The sequence below is a fragment of the Hibiscus syriacus genome, unplaced genomic scaffold (assembly GCF_006381635.1).
Source record: "Hibiscus syriacus cultivar Baekdansim isolate YM2019G1 unplaced genomic scaffold, ASM638163v2 tig00113725_pilon, whole genome shotgun sequence".
Lineage (NCBI taxonomy): Eukaryota > Viridiplantae > Streptophyta > Magnoliopsida > Malvales > Malvaceae > Hibiscus > Hibiscus syriacus.
In genome coordinates this window covers 19,889,101-19,907,126 of record NW_024063471.1, presented here as the reverse complement: position 1 = coordinate 19,907,126, position 18,026 = coordinate 19,889,101, and the positions used below count along the sequence as shown (strand labels likewise).

At 36.5% G+C, this 18,026-nt stretch overlaps 2 protein-coding genes across 2 annotated transcripts; both read right to left on the bottom strand.

Annotated features, from left to right (window-relative positions):
* Positions 1 to 103: 103 nt before the first annotated feature.
* Positions 104 to 3,540, bottom strand: LOC120187738 (tRNA pseudouridine synthase B-like). Its single transcript, XM_039191378.1, has 9 exons — positions 3,126 to 3,540; positions 2,557 to 2,612; positions 2,381 to 2,463; positions 2,128 to 2,206; positions 1,808 to 1,918; positions 1,337 to 1,446; positions 1,162 to 1,245; positions 960 to 997; positions 104 to 397 (listed from the first exon to the last, which is right to left on the bottom strand). Exons 1-9 carry the CDS (start codon positions 3,538 to 3,540, stop codon positions 327 to 329), a joined length of 1,047 nt encoding a protein of 348 aa, XP_039047309.1. The 3' UTR covers positions 104 to 326.
* A 3,286-nt stretch (positions 3,541 to 6,826) lies between these two features.
* On the bottom strand, positions 6,827 to 17,613 carry LOC120187756 (golgin candidate 6-like). The gene is given in 21 exon segments (XM_039191386.1): positions 6,827 to 7,557; positions 7,786 to 8,053; positions 8,055 to 8,542; positions 8,646 to 8,711; positions 8,866 to 8,914; positions 9,090 to 9,193; positions 9,311 to 9,496; positions 9,570 to 9,641; positions 9,727 to 9,840; positions 9,964 to 10,050; positions 10,132 to 10,182; positions 10,395 to 10,490; positions 15,641 to 15,694; positions 15,907 to 15,976; positions 16,068 to 16,141; positions 16,239 to 16,385; positions 16,623 to 16,675; positions 16,782 to 16,909; positions 16,987 to 17,039; positions 17,486 to 17,509; positions 17,598 to 17,613. Coding segments are annotated over 20 exon segments (2,727 nt in total). The 5' UTR covers positions 17,598 to 17,613; the 3' UTR covers positions 6,827 to 7,014.
* Positions 17,614 to 18,026: the final 413 nt, after the last annotated feature.

The window sequence follows — 18,026 nt, the reverse complement described above, 5'->3', positions numbered from 1 at the left end:
TTATCAGAATAAATACATCAAATTTTAGGTTATCAAAAAGGAAAATGGCAGCCAGCCCTAACTCGTAAATGCTTTAGATCATTAAGCATTCATGCGAGATAGTCGCCTCTTCAAAGGAACTGAAAAATCTAAACCAACTTGGAAAATTACCTTGTAAAACTAGCCAAAAACAAATAAAGGTATCGAATATAAACTTTTAAAGGCAATTTTAATTGTTACACGACAATATGGGGGAGAAAGAATTCTCTGTCAAATGCTCAAAGATGGATGCTCTCTGACCAACATCAATGTTATGACTCTTGAAAGTATGGAGATGCAGAAGGAAGTTAGAAATTCCCTTTAGTGATTGCTTCCTCTAGTTCCTTGAATTCCCATGCCTCGTCCACTGCATACTCTCCTGCAAGGACCAAAAGCGGTTTCTTAACAAATTATTGCCTCTTGAAACAAAAATCCACTGAAAACACCGTTGATTTTCTTCTACTCTGACAAAACAAATGCACTCCGTGTCTTGTTTATTGGTTTTGGATCACAATTCACACCTAGCTTCGAGATAAAACCATCTTTCGACTAGGAGCATACCAGCTAAAATGATCGCATTTTGGTTAATCCAATCACCGTCCGAATATATTCTTTGTTGTGATTCGACAATTACAGGATTGTGGTAAAAGGCATTGTAGGTGAAATGCTCCCTTTTTGCCCACCATTTCATGCATACTAGATCCTAGCAACCAGTGCAAGGGCACCTTACAGCCTTGCAGATAAACCAAAAACAAAGAAAAGAACGATAAATTTATATAGCAGTTGATCTCTCTAACTTTACTAGTCTTTTATATTGGGAATCAATTAGTTCTTCCCCTACTTAAATAGAAATAACTTTCAAGTGAAACAAAAATGAGAGGTTCATGCTAACAAATCAAGACCTATTTGACCAGTCTATTAACATGATGATGAGATCTTACCAATTGAATCTCTTCTCAGAGCCGTCAAATGAGCACAACTGAAACAGCAAAGCAATTAAGAGAATATCAACTCAAATGCTAAAATGAAAAAGCTGAGAGCTTAGACAAATTTCTAATTTTTCTGAAATCCAGATCTATTGACCATCATTCATCAGCCAATGAAAATCAGAGCTAGGCCTCAAATTATTAAAAAAATGATTACCTACCCAAAGCCTTCCCAAAATCTGCACATAATGACCGGATATATGTTCCTTTTGAACATGTGACCCGGAAAATCAAGTTTTGTCTGCAAAGACATCAGAAACATTAAAATGAAGCTTGAATTATGCAGTACTGAGATGACTGAACCAGATTTTGAGGGGAAAAAGGACAAGTACCTATCTTCTAAGCTACGCTCAATCTCAAAATGGAAAATTGAAATTCGTCTTGGTGATAGTTCAACACTCTCTCCTCTTCTTTCTTTTTCATACATCTTTTCACCTCCAACCTATTCATAATATCAACATGTGTTTATTATTCAACAAATTCCGAAGTTTCACAAGAAGCTGAGAAGAAACCAGTAAGGTACACTGTACACCAAGTATAAACAATGGCAGATCCAAAAATATTTTTGAGGGTGAGCACACATATATTAGTAACATAAAACTTTTGTATGAGATGGGCACAATCAATAAAATAGATAACTAATTGAAGGAAATTCAGATTTCGAGATGGGAACCACCACTGTGTATAAGGGGGAAGGATGAATGTCAGCGTCCTATAAACCCCCTGATGAACAGTAACTTCTATATATTAGGTTTCATCAAAATATTTTTAAATCCCCTAAAGCATTTTTCTGTAAACCTTACCTTGATTGCAGAGAACATGGGAGGCACTTGCCATATCTCCCCACAGAAGGATGCAGCAGTTTTCTTTATGTCCTCATCTTTGATATGCTCCCAAGGCTCACGTTGAATGACCTACATGAAGATCAAACTGAAACTTAATTATATAGCAGGCATAATGTCCAAGAAATAAATTAATACATGCCGAGATCTTGTAGAATTGTCACTAGAAAAACATTAAGTAAACAGCACATAACAGTATATTGAAGTGAATATATAAATTGGACAGAGAAACAGCAGATCCTATTTCTGTCAGAGTGAGACTGACTACTGAATAAACATACAGGTGAATCAGCATCCCAAGTTGAAGTAGCCTCCCCTAAGAGAAACACTCCACTATATCCCTTCTCCATTCCTTGGTATCTGCAATTGAAATATTCAAACTCCTCAGATAAATTCATCTGGTACATGTATGGAAAAAAATCTTCAGTTTCAAGCCAACAGGCCAGTAAAGGAGGGGAATGGAGCCTGGCTTTGGACATTGAAAACAGAAGAGCTAGTCTGTAGAATTCAGACATGAGATCAGATCAAACAAACCTCTCTACCAACTTAGTGGCTTTACCAACACATACAATCAATAGACCAGTTGCCATAGGATCAAGCGTTCCAGCATGCCCTACCTGTTAAGTATGATCCAAAAAGTTAAACTATAGCAGAAATAAAAAAGGAGTATCCAACAAACGAGATGTTAAATGGAAAAAGTAAAACAGTACCTTTTTCACTTTGACTAAGCGACGCAGCTTGCCAAAAACAGTAAATGAGGTCCACCCTGTTTTGCAATATAATAGTGTTATCATTCGATACAAGTCACTGTCATAATTCAGAAAAATGTTACATTTATCATCTGAGGATTTTCGATATTTTCATTTCAGCAAATCAGAGAATTAGATATATAGGCCTAAAATTTTATAGGATGGCCAAACATATGATTCGCACCCTCTCTGAATTTGAAACAGGAAAACAGAAGAGTCCCTTTGCTAAAGCAGAAGGCAAGCAGTACAAAACTACCTCACACATTGTCCTAGTTATCCTAAACTAGCATTGGTTAACATCTAACGGTAAGCTACATATTACTAAAAGCTCACATATCACCGAATGCAGCAACAACAAAAAGAACACTAAAGAACTGCAGCACATTCACAAGTAAAAGGCCTCCAATCTTTAATAGATAAGGGGCGGAATTAAGTGAATCAGAACGTGATGCTTATCAAAATATAGCATTCAAAAGCATTGAATCCATCACAATTTAAACAAAGAACACTATGCAAACTACTTAGCTAACCTTTGGGCTTATTCACCAAAACCACAGTCCCATGTGGACCATCCCATCTTGGGGGCAGCTCAGTACTCCTACTAACAAGGTAAGGCTCCCCAGCACTGAGCTCGGTTTCCTTGTTAGGGACCTTTTTCAAACACTTGAAAAACTCCTCCACCTTCTTCTCAGTAACCTTCTCCTTCACATCCTCACCTGAATTTCCGTCTTCCTCAAAAAACACCAGCCCCTTATCCTCCACTTTGTTGTCATCATCCTGCTTTTTAGTTTTTCCCTTGATTTTGGTTTTCTCATTTGATTCTCCAGGTTCAAGAAACAACAACAATAATAACAAAATCTTATACAAAATCTTATTCCCTATATGTAATAGGGTAAGGGAGGTAGGGTAGCAGACTATTAAGGGTGACAGCAGTTTTTGTGTCATAAAATTAAAAATAAAAATAAAATGTAATGCATGTATTAAAATATATATATATATATATATATAATTAAACATTAATCATCTGCGTCTATAATGAAGTCTCTGTAAATAAATCCTTTCAAAAAAAATATCAGGTTCTTTTCTAATTGATAAACCATTTTATAATGCTTATCTTTTTCCCAAGGATACGCAAATGTATCATAAAAGTAGAGCTCTTCTTCCCTCTCATGTAGCCTATCAAATTCCACGACTTTAGGCTTTAATTCAACAAACCCATCTTCATATTTCCCCTTATCCTCATCTTCAGAATCTGAATCGTACATTCTTTCCTTCTTTCTATAATATTTCCTCTTAGACTTGTCCATTTCTTCTTCTGATGTAAGTTTTTTGTCTACCCATGAATCAAAACCCAATTTTTTCTCTGGGTTCTCTTCCTCGGGTGAGTTGGGAGAGTCTGGTTTACTGATTCGGCGGCGAGTTGGGGAGGGTTGGGACTGAGTTGGGGTGTTGATTATCATTTCATATTGAAGAGGATAAGGTGTAGATGTTGTAGAGAAGAAAATGGCTGCTTTGAAAAGATCATTCTGTTGTTGAAATTAGAGGATTTTGGTGATAAGAGACGAATAGACTGGGCTGCAGTAAGAAAAGATGGAATCTTTGGACGTAGCAAAAGAAGTGACATCGTGGCTTCAGGTGGGGAAATTTTGCCTACACTGAAGTTTCAAGGTTTGAAGATTGAAGCTTTACAATTTTAGCAGGCCGTGTCCAAGTGTTGAAATCAATAATTTCATAGGACTTTTGGTTTAAAATCGAAGCTTTGGACAAGCACAATAATTTAAAAATGGAAATGAAATATCCTAATTACATGTTGGTAAAGCATACAAATGTTTCTCAATTGAACGGTATTATTTTGTTAAGTATATCGACTGTTAAAAATTATAAAATAATTTTTAATATATGGTGTTATTTTATAGTTTAATATTAAAATAAGTATTTAAATTATACTAAAAATCTTGAATAATTACCTAAACTATTTTTTTACACATTCTGATATTTAACATCATAAATATTATCACTTTAGGTGTCTTGATTCTATTGACTGTTAAAAAAACCGTTAAGTGTCACATATCAAAATTTGATAATTTTAGAAATTTATTTTTTAAAAATAATTTATTTTTAAAAACCCTCAATTTTTTCTAAAATATCAAAAAACTTTAAATTCTTAAAACTTTTTATTCTAGTCTCATTTACTCCAACCACCCGTCATCTCCGGTTACCTATTCACCGAGGACCGACCACCCATACGTCTCCAACCACCTAATGATCGGTCACAACTCATGGTATCATCTCAAAACCGAAAATTCTCAAATCCATAAATTTTAACTTTTTAATCACTAAAATCTCAAATATTTAATCTTTCAAATTAAATCGTGATAATCGGTTGTTTCACCGACTATGGCAGTCGGCCATTTGGTCAGTCGTTTAACCTTTAGCCGTTTGGCCTTGGAATGAGGGAGCAAAGAAGGGAGAAGGGGGCACGCGGGGTTGGCTGTTTGAATTTTTTTAATAATGTTTTTATTTTTTAAGAAAAATAAAAATTTCAAAATTTTAATATTGTGACACGTGTCACTTAACGGGATTTTATAACGGCCGTTATAGTTGAGGCACCTAAAGTGGTAACGTTTGTAACATTAGTCATCTAAAATGGTAACATTTATACTTTAATTTTGGTATAGTTTGGGCACTTATTTTGGAATTAATCCTTATTTTATTAAAGTTATAAAGCAATCTCCTAATACAAGGTGTTATTTTATTCAGTCTCTCAATTATTAGAAATTATAAAATGATCACGCAATCATTCATATGTTTTAAACTCCTCCCTTTTCGTTAAAAAATTTAAAAGTCATATGAATTGAATAACACATTAACAAAGATATAATAAAATTGGCAAAAGGGTAACTAATTCCCTTGTACTTAAAAAAACAAAATAAGGTGGCCCTCCACTTTTTTGCACCCAATGTAGTCCTCAAAGTTAAAAAAAAACTCAATGTGATCTTTTGACCAACGATTTCTGTTGTTAACCAACGACTCTGTTACTTTGTGCTGACGTAGCAGGCCAAAATCCTATTTTTTTCTCTCAATCTGGTCCTTCAACTCAAGAAAATAACTCAATCTGACCCTCCTATTTTTTCTCTTCTATTTTGGTCACTAAACTTTAAAAGTTTTCAATTTAATCACTCAACTTTTGAATTACTCATGTTTTAATCATCATGAATTATTTTATTAATATTTTTGTATGATGTGGCATTTATTATTCTTTTTATTAATATATGATTAAAATAATATTAATTAAATTAAAAATTATATTGAAACAAAAATAATTCCCAAAATTATAATTAATTTAAAAATATTCCCTATGTTTTATATATTTTCAAATCTCCACTCTCCTCCTTTATCCCCTCATTTCATTTTTCTTCCTTTTCAACCAAAGATTTCCCTTTTTTTCTTTCATTACCCGGTCAAGTAGCTTATCTCCAGTTTTTTCAAATTTTTTTATAAGTTCAATTTGGGTTTACTAAATCTGGTAATGAAAAAAAATAAGAAATCTTTGGTTGAAAATAAAAAATGCCACATCATATATTAATATTAATAAAATAAATCATGAGGATTAAAACATGAGTAATTCAAAGGTTGAGTGATTAAATTGAAAACTTTTAAAGTTTAATGGCCAAAATAGAAGAGAAAAATAGGAGGGCCAAATTGAGTTATTTTCTTGAGTTGGAGGGCTAGATTGAGAGAGAAAATATGATATTTGCTTGCTTAACGTGCCACGTCAGCACAAGTAACAATGACGTTGGTCAACGATGGAAAACATTAATCAAAAGACCACATTAAATTTTTTTTTTCTGACTTAGAGGGCCACGTTGGGTGTAAAAAAAAAAGTGGAGGGCCATATTTTTTTGTGTAAAAAATACGAGGACATTAGGTACCATTTTACCAATAAAATTTGATATCAAAATTTCAAAAGATTACACAATTCAAATGGTGATGGATCATATTTTGTCATCACATGATATTGTTAACGACTTAATGGGTTGATGATATGAAAAAAATATTGAAACTTTTAACCATAAAAATAAAATTTTTTAAAGTCGAAGATCAAAATCGATGTACGAAAATAATTTACCCATACATTAATAACAATGAGAAAACATCCTGAAAAATAAATTTAGACATGGAGGAACCTGTTGTGTTGATTTTTGTAATAAATCCAGCTTTATGGCATAATAATGGAAAGGTCTACAGGAATAATAATTTAAATCCAAATGAACAAAGATTAATCAATCCATGGTGTAAATAATAAACTGCACAGGTTTCCTACGAAATGTACAAATTGAGAGCTGACAACATCATACAACCAGCCTATCTCAAGAGAGGTCGAAGACATTATATGTGGTAGTACCAACACAAGCTCCATCAGTCTTCTTCATCGTCTTCACCTTCTGGAAGCCCCATATCGTCTCCGATACCCTCGAGTAGTTTGTCGACATTCTCACCTAATTCAGATAACCTTGCACTCAACTTTTCCACCTTGCTCTGCTCTTGTCCGAGGCACACTAGTAAATCATTCAACTCTGCTTCGCTTTCCTTCTGAGCTTCTTCCCTAGCTTCGGCTATTATTGCCTCGATATCTGGAGATGTTGACGTCCCACCGCTCTTCAAAGTTTTAACCTCTTTTTCTAGTTGGATATTGTTCTGTTCAAGACTATTGTAAGCATCTGATAGACTCTTGAGATCAGACTCCAGCTTCCCTGCCAAATTCTGGTACATTAATGCCTCTGATTCAAACTTGGCTTTCTCTGCCTTCAGCATCTCCACCCGTTGGGATGCCTCCTGAAGATCTCTCCGAAGTGTTTCCACCTGGACTCTATCCGAGCTGCTGCCTGCCGTTAGCTCAGGTTGAGAATGACCTGTTCTTGCCAAATCCTCAGCCAAAGTGGCATTCTGGCCAAGAAGTTTCTAGAAATGAAAAGAAAAGGAAACAGAAGATCAGACAGGTAAAACCGAAGGAAGCAAATTGACGAACATATTCCTTTTGATATATCATTATCAGTAGGTATTTGATCCATTAACAAATCCGCAAACATATAGTAATTTTACAATATTGGAATATATAACTATTCCATTTGGTATGGATACTTCATGAAAAAAGAGTCGGAGCAAAAAAGGATTTTAGTTTACAGTTACCTGGATCTCCGAGCACTGTATCTCCACAAATGCTTTTAGCCGCTTGATATACTCCTTGTCAATTTCTCCACCCTTTTGTTCCAGTTCGGCAGGCACAACAGCCACATCACTCTTAGGGCGACTGTAAACATCTACAATGTTCTCTCTAATATTCACTTCCAAACCTTTCACAAAATTAACAAACTGAGCATCACATATTGATGTGAGGATCGGATGATCCTCACTCTTGTGATATGTCAAATCATTCTCATCAACATCTTCAATCTGTCATACTAGCAGCAGTGGATCTTGTTAATGGTTTATGAGATTGAGTTGGCTTCACTGAAGAGAAAATGAAGCTTCTCTGCATCTCATCAAACTTCAGGAAGTACGATGTAAGCCCAATTTTCTGGCTTATGGCATCAGCTATGGTAAAACTGTCCTTTCCATTTTCACTAGATTTATTATAAATAACGCATTCTCCCAAGAGAACCGCAGCCAACCCCCTAACACACACAGTTGATGATGTAGTTGACACCAACTCAAGCAGATACGTTAAGTGGGGGCGTGAATCTAGGAAGCATTGCACTGCACTTGGGCAATCTGCTAGCCAAGTGATTAGCAGTTTCAAGATAATTGGTTGGATATACGAGTAACCTGGCTTCCCATCTTTATTTTTCATTGAAGTGGCAACTGCCAAATACCTAACAATTCGGTGCAATAGTAACTCTGGAGCTCCTAAGGATGGCATTGATGCTTCGAGCTCAACCTGTAAAACCTGCAAGTCTTCATTGAAATTAGAATACACAAAAACAGAGACATACAGTTTCCATTTTGCTCTAGATGCAAGGGAAAAGGGGAGAAAAAATGTGATAGGATACCTTTTCTTTGCACTGAGCATTGTCCTTGAGAATATGAGTAAGAACACTAGCAGCCCTGCAACAAGACTGTACTTCACAATATTAGCTGGACAATTTGCAGGTGGAGATAAATATTTATAAAATCTTAATACATATCATAAGAGGGTTCAACAAATTTAGGTTCATGATATTGTTCTTCTATGTTGACGATCACAATGAAGAAGTGCGAACGTTAGATTACCTCAAGATCACCATCACTTTCGCTCATTTCAAGACCACGTAACAGCATGCTGCCACATATACACCGTAGTCAAATAATTTCATCAAATGAAGTTTGTACAGAACAAGCAAACGGCAAAATAAAACTTTAAGGTTTAACTAACACCATAGAGGTCAGTTCAACACATTTTCCTAGTCTGAATAGCCTAATAATAGAGAAAAAGAAAGCATTATGAGTGAACAAACCTTCCAAAAGACATGTTCACATCCTCCTCAAGGGAAGCATCAGACATTGAAATTGGATGTGGAATCAATGTCGATGCTAGCATTGCTTGCCCATCCTTGTTTTTCTAGAAATAAGATCCAAAGCTCACAATCAAGAAACAGCAACTCACACCACCTTCATGTAAATTACATGGGCATAATTATTAACATAAGAAAAACATCAAGAAAGCCGTGATATAAACCTCACAGGAGTTCTTAAAAACAAAGTCAGCCGCAATAAACTCTTGCATGCTAGATGTTCGCAAAATGATTCGGAGAAGAGAATTCAAGGCAGGTTCTACTTGTCGCTCCTCACCAAGAAATTTGCTGGAAAGGGCATCCAGATTCTTGGAATGCCCAGCAACCAAGTCACCAATGCACCTTAGTGCCTGGCAAAATATACTCATTAGAGAAGGGTATGTCGAAATAAAGAAATAGAACAAATCTAGAATGAGATCTCACTGAACAGCACAGAGCAACTGGAGCCCATTGGCTTTCAACACCCAGCATTAGCAGATGGTCCAATAACTTTTTCTACAATCAAGGAAACAATATAACATATTACAAAAGCAGATGGCTCTGCAGACAGTCAATCAAGTAGAAACGATTTGTAATGAACCTGAGCTAGGACTGTTTTATTGGTGATCTTGTTTGAATCTTTTTGAGGATCTGATTCTGAACCTCCCATCATCAACAAATTAATAGTCTCCAACGCACCGAGTAAATTAATTGTCTACTGGCATGTTGTTTGTTTCACGAAAACAGCAAATCACCAAAAAGTTGTGGTGAATCTACAGGAATTGACAATGGAAGAAAAACAGAAGGAAAATAGAGCTATTATACTTGAGTATCTAACCTTCTGTTGAGTAAAACTGTAGGAGTTCCCTCTTAGTTTCAATATTGATATTAAGGGATCAAAACCCATAGTCTCTCTTAGAAGCACCTGAAACACACTTAAAATTAGTAACAGAGAAAACATCATAATCAGAGAGCAATAACAATGAAAATAGAACGTGGACTATACCTGATTTGAGGCATTACTGCGAAGAAGGTTGTTCAGCAACTCAAGACAATCCTGTATAGGACAATATATCAGTACGTCATTAATTCATTTATAGGATTCTCTGATAGTGGCATTGCAATAAAGAATTGACTGCAGATAAAAGAAGTTGCAGACATAATAATAAAAATACTAATGATGATAATAATAAAAATAGAGAATGCTCTAACAGAAGACGAGTAAGAACAAGTTCACTGAGGTCCAGAATTAAAAATCCAATGAACCACCTGAACAACAACACCTCCTTCAGAACCTCCTTCCTCGTTCATAATACTAAAGATCTTTTCAAATGCACCTTCAAAGACTACAATCTTTTGAATCTCCTGAAATCATAATGTCGAGAATATCTAAATTAAATATTAGATAGGATCCGTTTTAATTAGATAGAATCAGTTTTTATTCTATTAGTTATTAGATAGGATCATTTTTAATTAGATAGAATCAGTTTTTTATTCTATTAGTTATTAGATAGGATCATTTTTAATTAGATAGAATCATTTTTATTATGTTGCTAATTTTATGCATCTTTTTATGTAAAGTTGTTACATTGTAAACTCTATTTAAGTCGGCCATATTCAGCAGAAATAAACACAATTTATTCTGAACAAGTTTTTTTTTCTTTCTTTATGGTATCAGAGCCAAAATGGCCAAATTCTACGATGATACCTCTGGTATCGACTCTATGAGTTCTACTCGCTCACCTTCAATCACCCTAAACACTGAATCCTTCCAAAACATATCCATCACTTCTCACAAGTTGAATGGAAATAATTTCTTACAGTGGTCACAATCTGTGAAACTGTTTATTCGTGGCCGTGGAAAATTCGGCTATCTCTCAGGTATCACTACGAAACCTGCCGAAGAAGATGAAGAATCTGAAAGATGGGAGGCAGAAAACTCGATGATTATGTCTTGGCTCATAAATTCCATGGATCCGAGTGTAGGGAGAACTTATCTCTTCCTACCTACTGCTCATGACATTTGGAATGCTGTGAACGAGACCTATTCTGATCTCGGGAACGCAGGACAATGGTTTGAACTAAAAACTCGATTATGGAGGCTAAAACAAGGAGAAAAAACTGTCACTCAATACTACACTGAACTCAAGACCTTGTGGCAAGAGGTTGACATGTTCAGCGACTATGAATGGAGTTGTGCTAAGGACAGGGCTCTATTCCAGAAGATGGTGGAAAAAGAACGCGTCTTCGAATTCCTTGTCGGCCTTAACAAGGAATTGGATGAAGTCAGAGGGCGCATCCTTGGTCGTGAACCACTACCAAGCACAAGAGAAGTCTTCTCCGAAGTCAGACGAGAGGAGAGCCGGCGGACAGTCATGCTTGGAGGCCACTCACCAAATCCCACCGAGTCTTCTGCCTTGTTCTCGGGTCAGCCACCACGTCGCAACGATCGTCGGAACGACAGAGATCGGCCAATCTGCGAGCACTGCAACAAGCCGGGACACACTAAAGCCAAGTGTTGGAAGCTACACGGGAAGCCAGCCGAGAATTTTTCAGCCAATCGAAATTCTCGTAATGCAAAGGGATTCCATGCCTCATCTGAAGATGCTTCTGAAGAGCCGAAACCTGCCTCAGAACTGTCTGCCTTCAGCAAAGAACAGCTAGAGCAATTATATCAACTAATGAGTTCTCATTCCATATCCAACACTCCTAACCCATCATCTTATATTGCCTCTTCATCATTAGCCCAGAAAGGTACATATCCTACAGCTTTCATAGCCGGTTCTAAATCAAACCCTTGGATCATAGATTCAGGGGCAACAGATCACATGACCGGTAATTCCTCCATATTCTCATCTTATTTTCCTTTATCTGGTAATCTGAAGGTAAAAATTGCTGATGGCTCCCTAACCTCTATAGCTGGAAAAGGCTCTATCATTATTTCTCCATCTCTCACATTACTAAATGTCCTACATGTCCCAAAGCTCTCTTGCAATCTGATCTCTGTTAATCGTATTATTCATGATTGCAAATGCATTGCTACAATAACATTTGTTGGATTTGAATTTCAGGACCCTTGTTCGGGGAAGATGATTGGCAATGCTAAGGAGGTTGATGGACTTTATCACTTGGTCACGGACAATCCTTCAAATAAACAAGTTCAGAAACCGAGATGCTTTACTACCTTGTCTTGTGAGAATGAAATAATGTTGTGGCATTATAGGTTAGGCCATCCTAGTTTTAATTATTTGAAATATTTGTTTCCAAATCTTTTCAAAAAAAGGGACGGTTTTTCTTTTCAGTGTGAAGCTTGTGAATTGGCAAAACATCATAGATCTGTTTATCCATCTTTAAAGTATATGCCATCAAAACCTTTTTCTCTTGTGCATAGTGATATTTGGGGCCCTTCACGAGTAAAAACAGCCTCAGGATCTAGATGGTTCATCACATTCATTGATGATCACACTAGAGTCACGTGGATTTATTTACTAAAACAAAAATCCGAGGCAGCAAGTGTTTTCAAAAATTTTCACTCACTGATCAATACTCAGTTTCAAGCAAATATTCAAGTTCTTAGAACCAATAATGGTCGAGAATATTTTAATGCAATCTTAGGTGATTTTTTGAAACAAAAAGGAATTATTCATCACAGTTCTTGCGTTGATACTCCCCAACAAAATGGAGTTGCTGAAAGAAAAAATAGGCATTTATTAGAGGTGACTAGGGCTTTACTGTTTGCTATGAATGTTCCTAATCGTTTTTTGAATGAAGCACTCTTAACAGCGTCTTATTTGATAAATCGAATGCCTACAAGAGTTCTTAATTATATTACTCCTTTGCAAGCTCTAAAGAATATGTTTCCTGAAAATAGATCTTTCACTGATTTAACACCTAAAATTTTTGGTTGCATTGCTTTTGTTCATATACACGGCCAAAATAGAGGAAAACTCGATCCCCGAGCACATAAATGCATATTTCTAGGTTTTTCACCAACACAAAAAGGGTATAAATGCTTTGATCCTAAATCTGGGAAGTATTATGTGAGTATGGATGTCACGTTTTTTGAAAAACAACCTTTTTTTGACAAAAACTCTCTTCCGGGGGAGAATGACTCTGAAATGAGTTTTTGGGAACAAACATCCTTGCCAAAATTGGTTGTAAATAGCTCAGTGGAACCAATTCATATTTCCGTAACTAATCCTAGGATTTCACAACCTATAAATTCACAACCTCGTGAGACTCAGGTAGAAACCAACTTGGAACCACCTACTGAACTTCGTGTTTATTCTAGACGGATGACTCGACCAAGTAATGTTCCACCGGTCCCCAAGGTATGTCAACCATCGGACTCGACTATGGTCCAAGGTACGACTTCTCTTTCTCCTATTTCTTCTCCAAATTTAGAGCCTTCTACAGAATTCTTTGAACCCATAGCCTTGCGCAAAGGTGTTAGATCATGTACCACAAAACATCCAATATCCAATTTCTTATCTTATAATAAACTCTCTCCAGATTTCAAAGCTTTTTCCACCAGGATTATGGATGATGCACTACCTAAGTCGATACATGAAGCTCTAGAAGTTCCGAGATGGAGAGAGGCAGTTTTGAGGAGTTAAAGGCCCTGAAGAAGAATGACACGTGGGATCTAACTCCTTTACCTGAGGGGAAACAATCTGTAGGCAGCAAGTGGGTGTTCACCATCAAATACCATGCAGATGGCTCGGTCGAGAGATACAAGGCAAGACTCGTAGCACGAGGCTTCACTCAGACATACGGCCTTGACTACGAGGAGACCTTCGCACCTGTGGCCAAACTAAACACCGTACGTGTCCTACTCTCACTAGCCGCCAATCTGGATTGGACTCTCAGACAGTTTGATGTGAAGAATGCGTTCCTAAACGGTGAGCTAGAGGAAGAGGTGTTTATGGAAGTTCCTCCAGGCTTTGATGAATTGAAGAAGGATGGCAGGGTCTGCAAGCTAAAGAAATCCATTTATGGATTGAAACAATCTCCGAGAGCCTGGTTCGAGAGATTCACGAGAGCTGTGAAACAACATGGTTACACTCAGGCCCAGTCTGATCATACTATGTTCTACAAACACAATAATGGTAAAATTGCTATTTTAATTGTGTATGTAGATGACATTGTTATGACAGGAGATGACACAGTAGAGTTGGAGTCGTTGAAGAACTTCTTATCCAACCAGTTTGAAGTCAAGGATCTAGGACAACTCAAGTATTTCCTTGGAATGGAGGTGGCTAGATCCTCAAAAGGTATAATTATCTCGCAAAGGAAATATGTCCTCGATATCTTGAAAGAGACCGGATTACTCGGATGTAAACCAGCGGCGACTCCTATTGATCCGAATCAAAAAACTCGAAAAAGAAGATGGTGCTGAGCCTGTGGACAAGAATCGGTATCAGAAACTGGTGGGGAAACTGATTTATTTGGCTCATACGAGACCAGATATTGCATTTGCTGTGAGCTTGGTTAGTCAGTTTATGCATTGTCCCTCAGAAAACACTCCAAAGCTGTTTACCGGATTCTTCATTACTTGAAAGGGAGTCCTGGTAAAGGAATCATGTTTTCGAAGAATGGAAGTCGAAGAGTGGAGATCTTCACTGATGCTGATTGGGGCGGAAGTTCTACAGACAGAAGATCTACTACCGGTTATTGCTCCTTTGTCTGGGGCAACTTAGTTACTTGGAGGAGCAAGAAGCAACCAGTTGTCTCTAGAAGCAGTGCGGAGGCCGAGTTCAGAGCCATGGCGCAAGGAGTATGTGAGTTGTTATGGCTTAGGAGGATCTTAGAGGAGCTGAAGGTTGAAAGAGATAAACCGATGAAGTTGTATTGCGACAACAAATCGGCAATCAGTATTGCTCAGAATCCTGTACAGCATGACAGGACCAAACATGTCGAAATAGATCGACATTTCATCAAGGAGAGGCTGGAAAATGGCGATATCTGCATACCGTTTGTTCCATCATCAGAGCAGCTCGCCGATGTTCTCACCAAGGGACTGTTTACTACGATGTTCGAAGGATTTCTGTCCAAGCTGGGAATGATCGATATCTATTCTCCAGCTTGAGGGGGGGTGTCGAGAATATCTAAATTAAATATTAGATAGGATCCGTTTTAATTAGATAGAATCAGTTTTTATTCTATTAGTTATTAGATAGGATCATTTTTAATTAGATAGAATCAGTTTTTTATTCTATTAGTTATTAGATAGGATCATTTTTAATTAGATAGAATCATTTTTATTATGTTGCTAATTTTATGCATCTTTTTATGTAAAGTTGTTACATTGTAAACTCTATTTAAGTCGGCCATATTCAGCAGAAATAAACACAATTTATTCTGAACAAGTTTTTTTTTTCTTTCTTTACATAAAGCTTTCTTAGTAAGAATGACAAACAAATAAACATAAGCAAAGGTCATGTGAAAAATGAAAAGGAAAAGGAAATTAAAGGGCAGGAGAGAGGAGGAATCAATAAACAAAACCAAAGTCTCACCTCAGCTTCACGAGCCAAGATGGTAAGAAGCAGTAAGGCTTCATTTCGTATAACCTGGAAGACCGACAATGATCAACATGATAAAAAGGAAAGGAATCACATGATATAATTACCCTACCCAAAATAACTTTGAGACTAACAGGAACTTTAGGTGAAATAACCAGAAGGCTCATGAAGATGCATATTCAAAGAGCAGGTGTAGAACAAAGCAGGATATGGAAATTACCAAACTTTGCATGAAGAACATTTGGCTAATAACTGCTTACCTCACGGTCCATCAACATATCCATGAGTCGAGTTATACCACGAGGAATAGACAGAATGGCTTCCTGTAACCTGAATAGGAACTCAGAAGAGGCTTTCAAGCAAAAATAAAAAATAAATAAACATCTAGGTAGAATACAAGGGATTTCTGAAAAACTCATACCTATTTGGAGAATTAGTGAGAAGGGCTGTTAAAATTTGAAGAGTGTAATATCGCACATAGAAATCCTCCTCTGCCTACAAAATCACCAACATACAAGATAATGATGATATCACATGATGGATCCATATTAAGAGGTAAAATAAGTTCCAGATCCATAAAAAGTACTCTCACCAGCAAACTTAGCAGAAGAGAAACGCTCTCCGATTCTCGGGAAAGCAAATCAGTATTCATTAAAGCTGGCTGAACCTCATTTGTAGGCCCTTTTACATGATCAATTGGTGTCAGAGCACTAACAAGAGTTTCAAGGGCACCACGAACCTGCATTAAGGGAATGGATGTCAATCATTGTTATCAATTTTCAGGAAATTCAGTCAACGGCTTCACATGGAGTGATAAAGGAAAACAACAATATCTGGACAACAAGAAAAAAAGGCCCATTGGACTGCAGACTGCTGGACTGAAGTTCTCTCAGAAGTATCGTACATGCACTACCGAGAGATATTGTATGAAAAACAATAAATAGAATAAACATTGCAAGCAAAAGAGATCTCAAACCATTTCAACATCATCTCGTTCTTCCTTCAAGACACCCATGAGTACAGGAAAACCTGAAAATTTGTATGCGCTAGCCTTATTAAGCATATAGAAACACAAATCAAGAACGAAAGGAGAATGTAACTTCCGTACTAGCTTTAACAAGGTAGGAACACACACCCATAGCTCCTAAAGCTAGCTGTCCAGCACCACTTTCAGCCACAATAGACTGAAGCTCTGCAATAGCATTCCTCCTGTCCTCAGCAAGGACACCATTACTTATCCGGTCGAGCAAGCGTTCAACATAACTGTTGACATAAGAAAAATGGTAAATCAATCAAATATAGGAAAATAAATAGCAATTACTGATATTCTCTTCTATTACCTATCCTCGCTCGAGCCAGAGTTCTCATTGCCAAAAACAAACCCAACAACCCCCTGCACAAAACTAATAGTTCAATACTCACAATCACAAAGAATTTAAAAATAGATAAATAAAAAATCATTGCATTCATAATGCACCAACAAAATCCATTTAGGCAACATCCAGTAAGCATGTATCCATGAACTTAACCGACACACTGAACTGAACAAGACGAACCAAAAACTGTGATTTACTTTTTTCCCTAGAGTCCAAACCGTGCTTTCAATAAGAATCAATCGGCTAATTAAATTTACATACAACAAGAAATTGTAGGATTCGGAAGAACATATATACATATAAAATTTGTTGATTTAGTCCACCTTAATTCTAACATAAATCTTTAGCAAAAACTAAATTAAAACTCCGATTTAAATATATAGAAGATTTGATACAGTAATATTAGCCCCAATCAATGATCAAAAAGAGAGTAATAATTATAAGAATCAAACATAAATTTCACCTTGTAACGAGACGCCAAATCCATCTAAGCCCAATTAAGGAGCACAAAAAATCCTGAATAAAAGAAAAAAAAGAATTTCAAAATTATTGAAAGGTTAAAATCATCGATTGACCTAATATAAGCTAACGATTAGGGTAGGAGAAGAAAAATTAGGGCAATAATGGAGAAACCTGAAGAGGATCGAGTGATGTGGAAAGAGAAGATATGGGGCACACAAGCTTGAATTTGGATCTGCGTTTTACGTGGATTTGTCGTCGTCTTCTGACTCAGCAAGTAGGACGATTATCGAATGAAAAAATTTGTGAGCCAAAAAGCAAATTAATAAATAAAATTAAGTAAATGGATAAACGGTGTGTGTTAGCAATGATTTGGGCCAACCGAGGCCCATAGCTAGGGTAGTAACTTTATCGGCTTCAATGACTTTTGACGTTTAAATATAATAATAAAAAGGAAACATTTTACCAATAATCAGCTGATCTAGTAGTATGATGAGTATTCAGAATCGTTAATATATGTTCGTTATTTCTTCGATTTTGTGAAG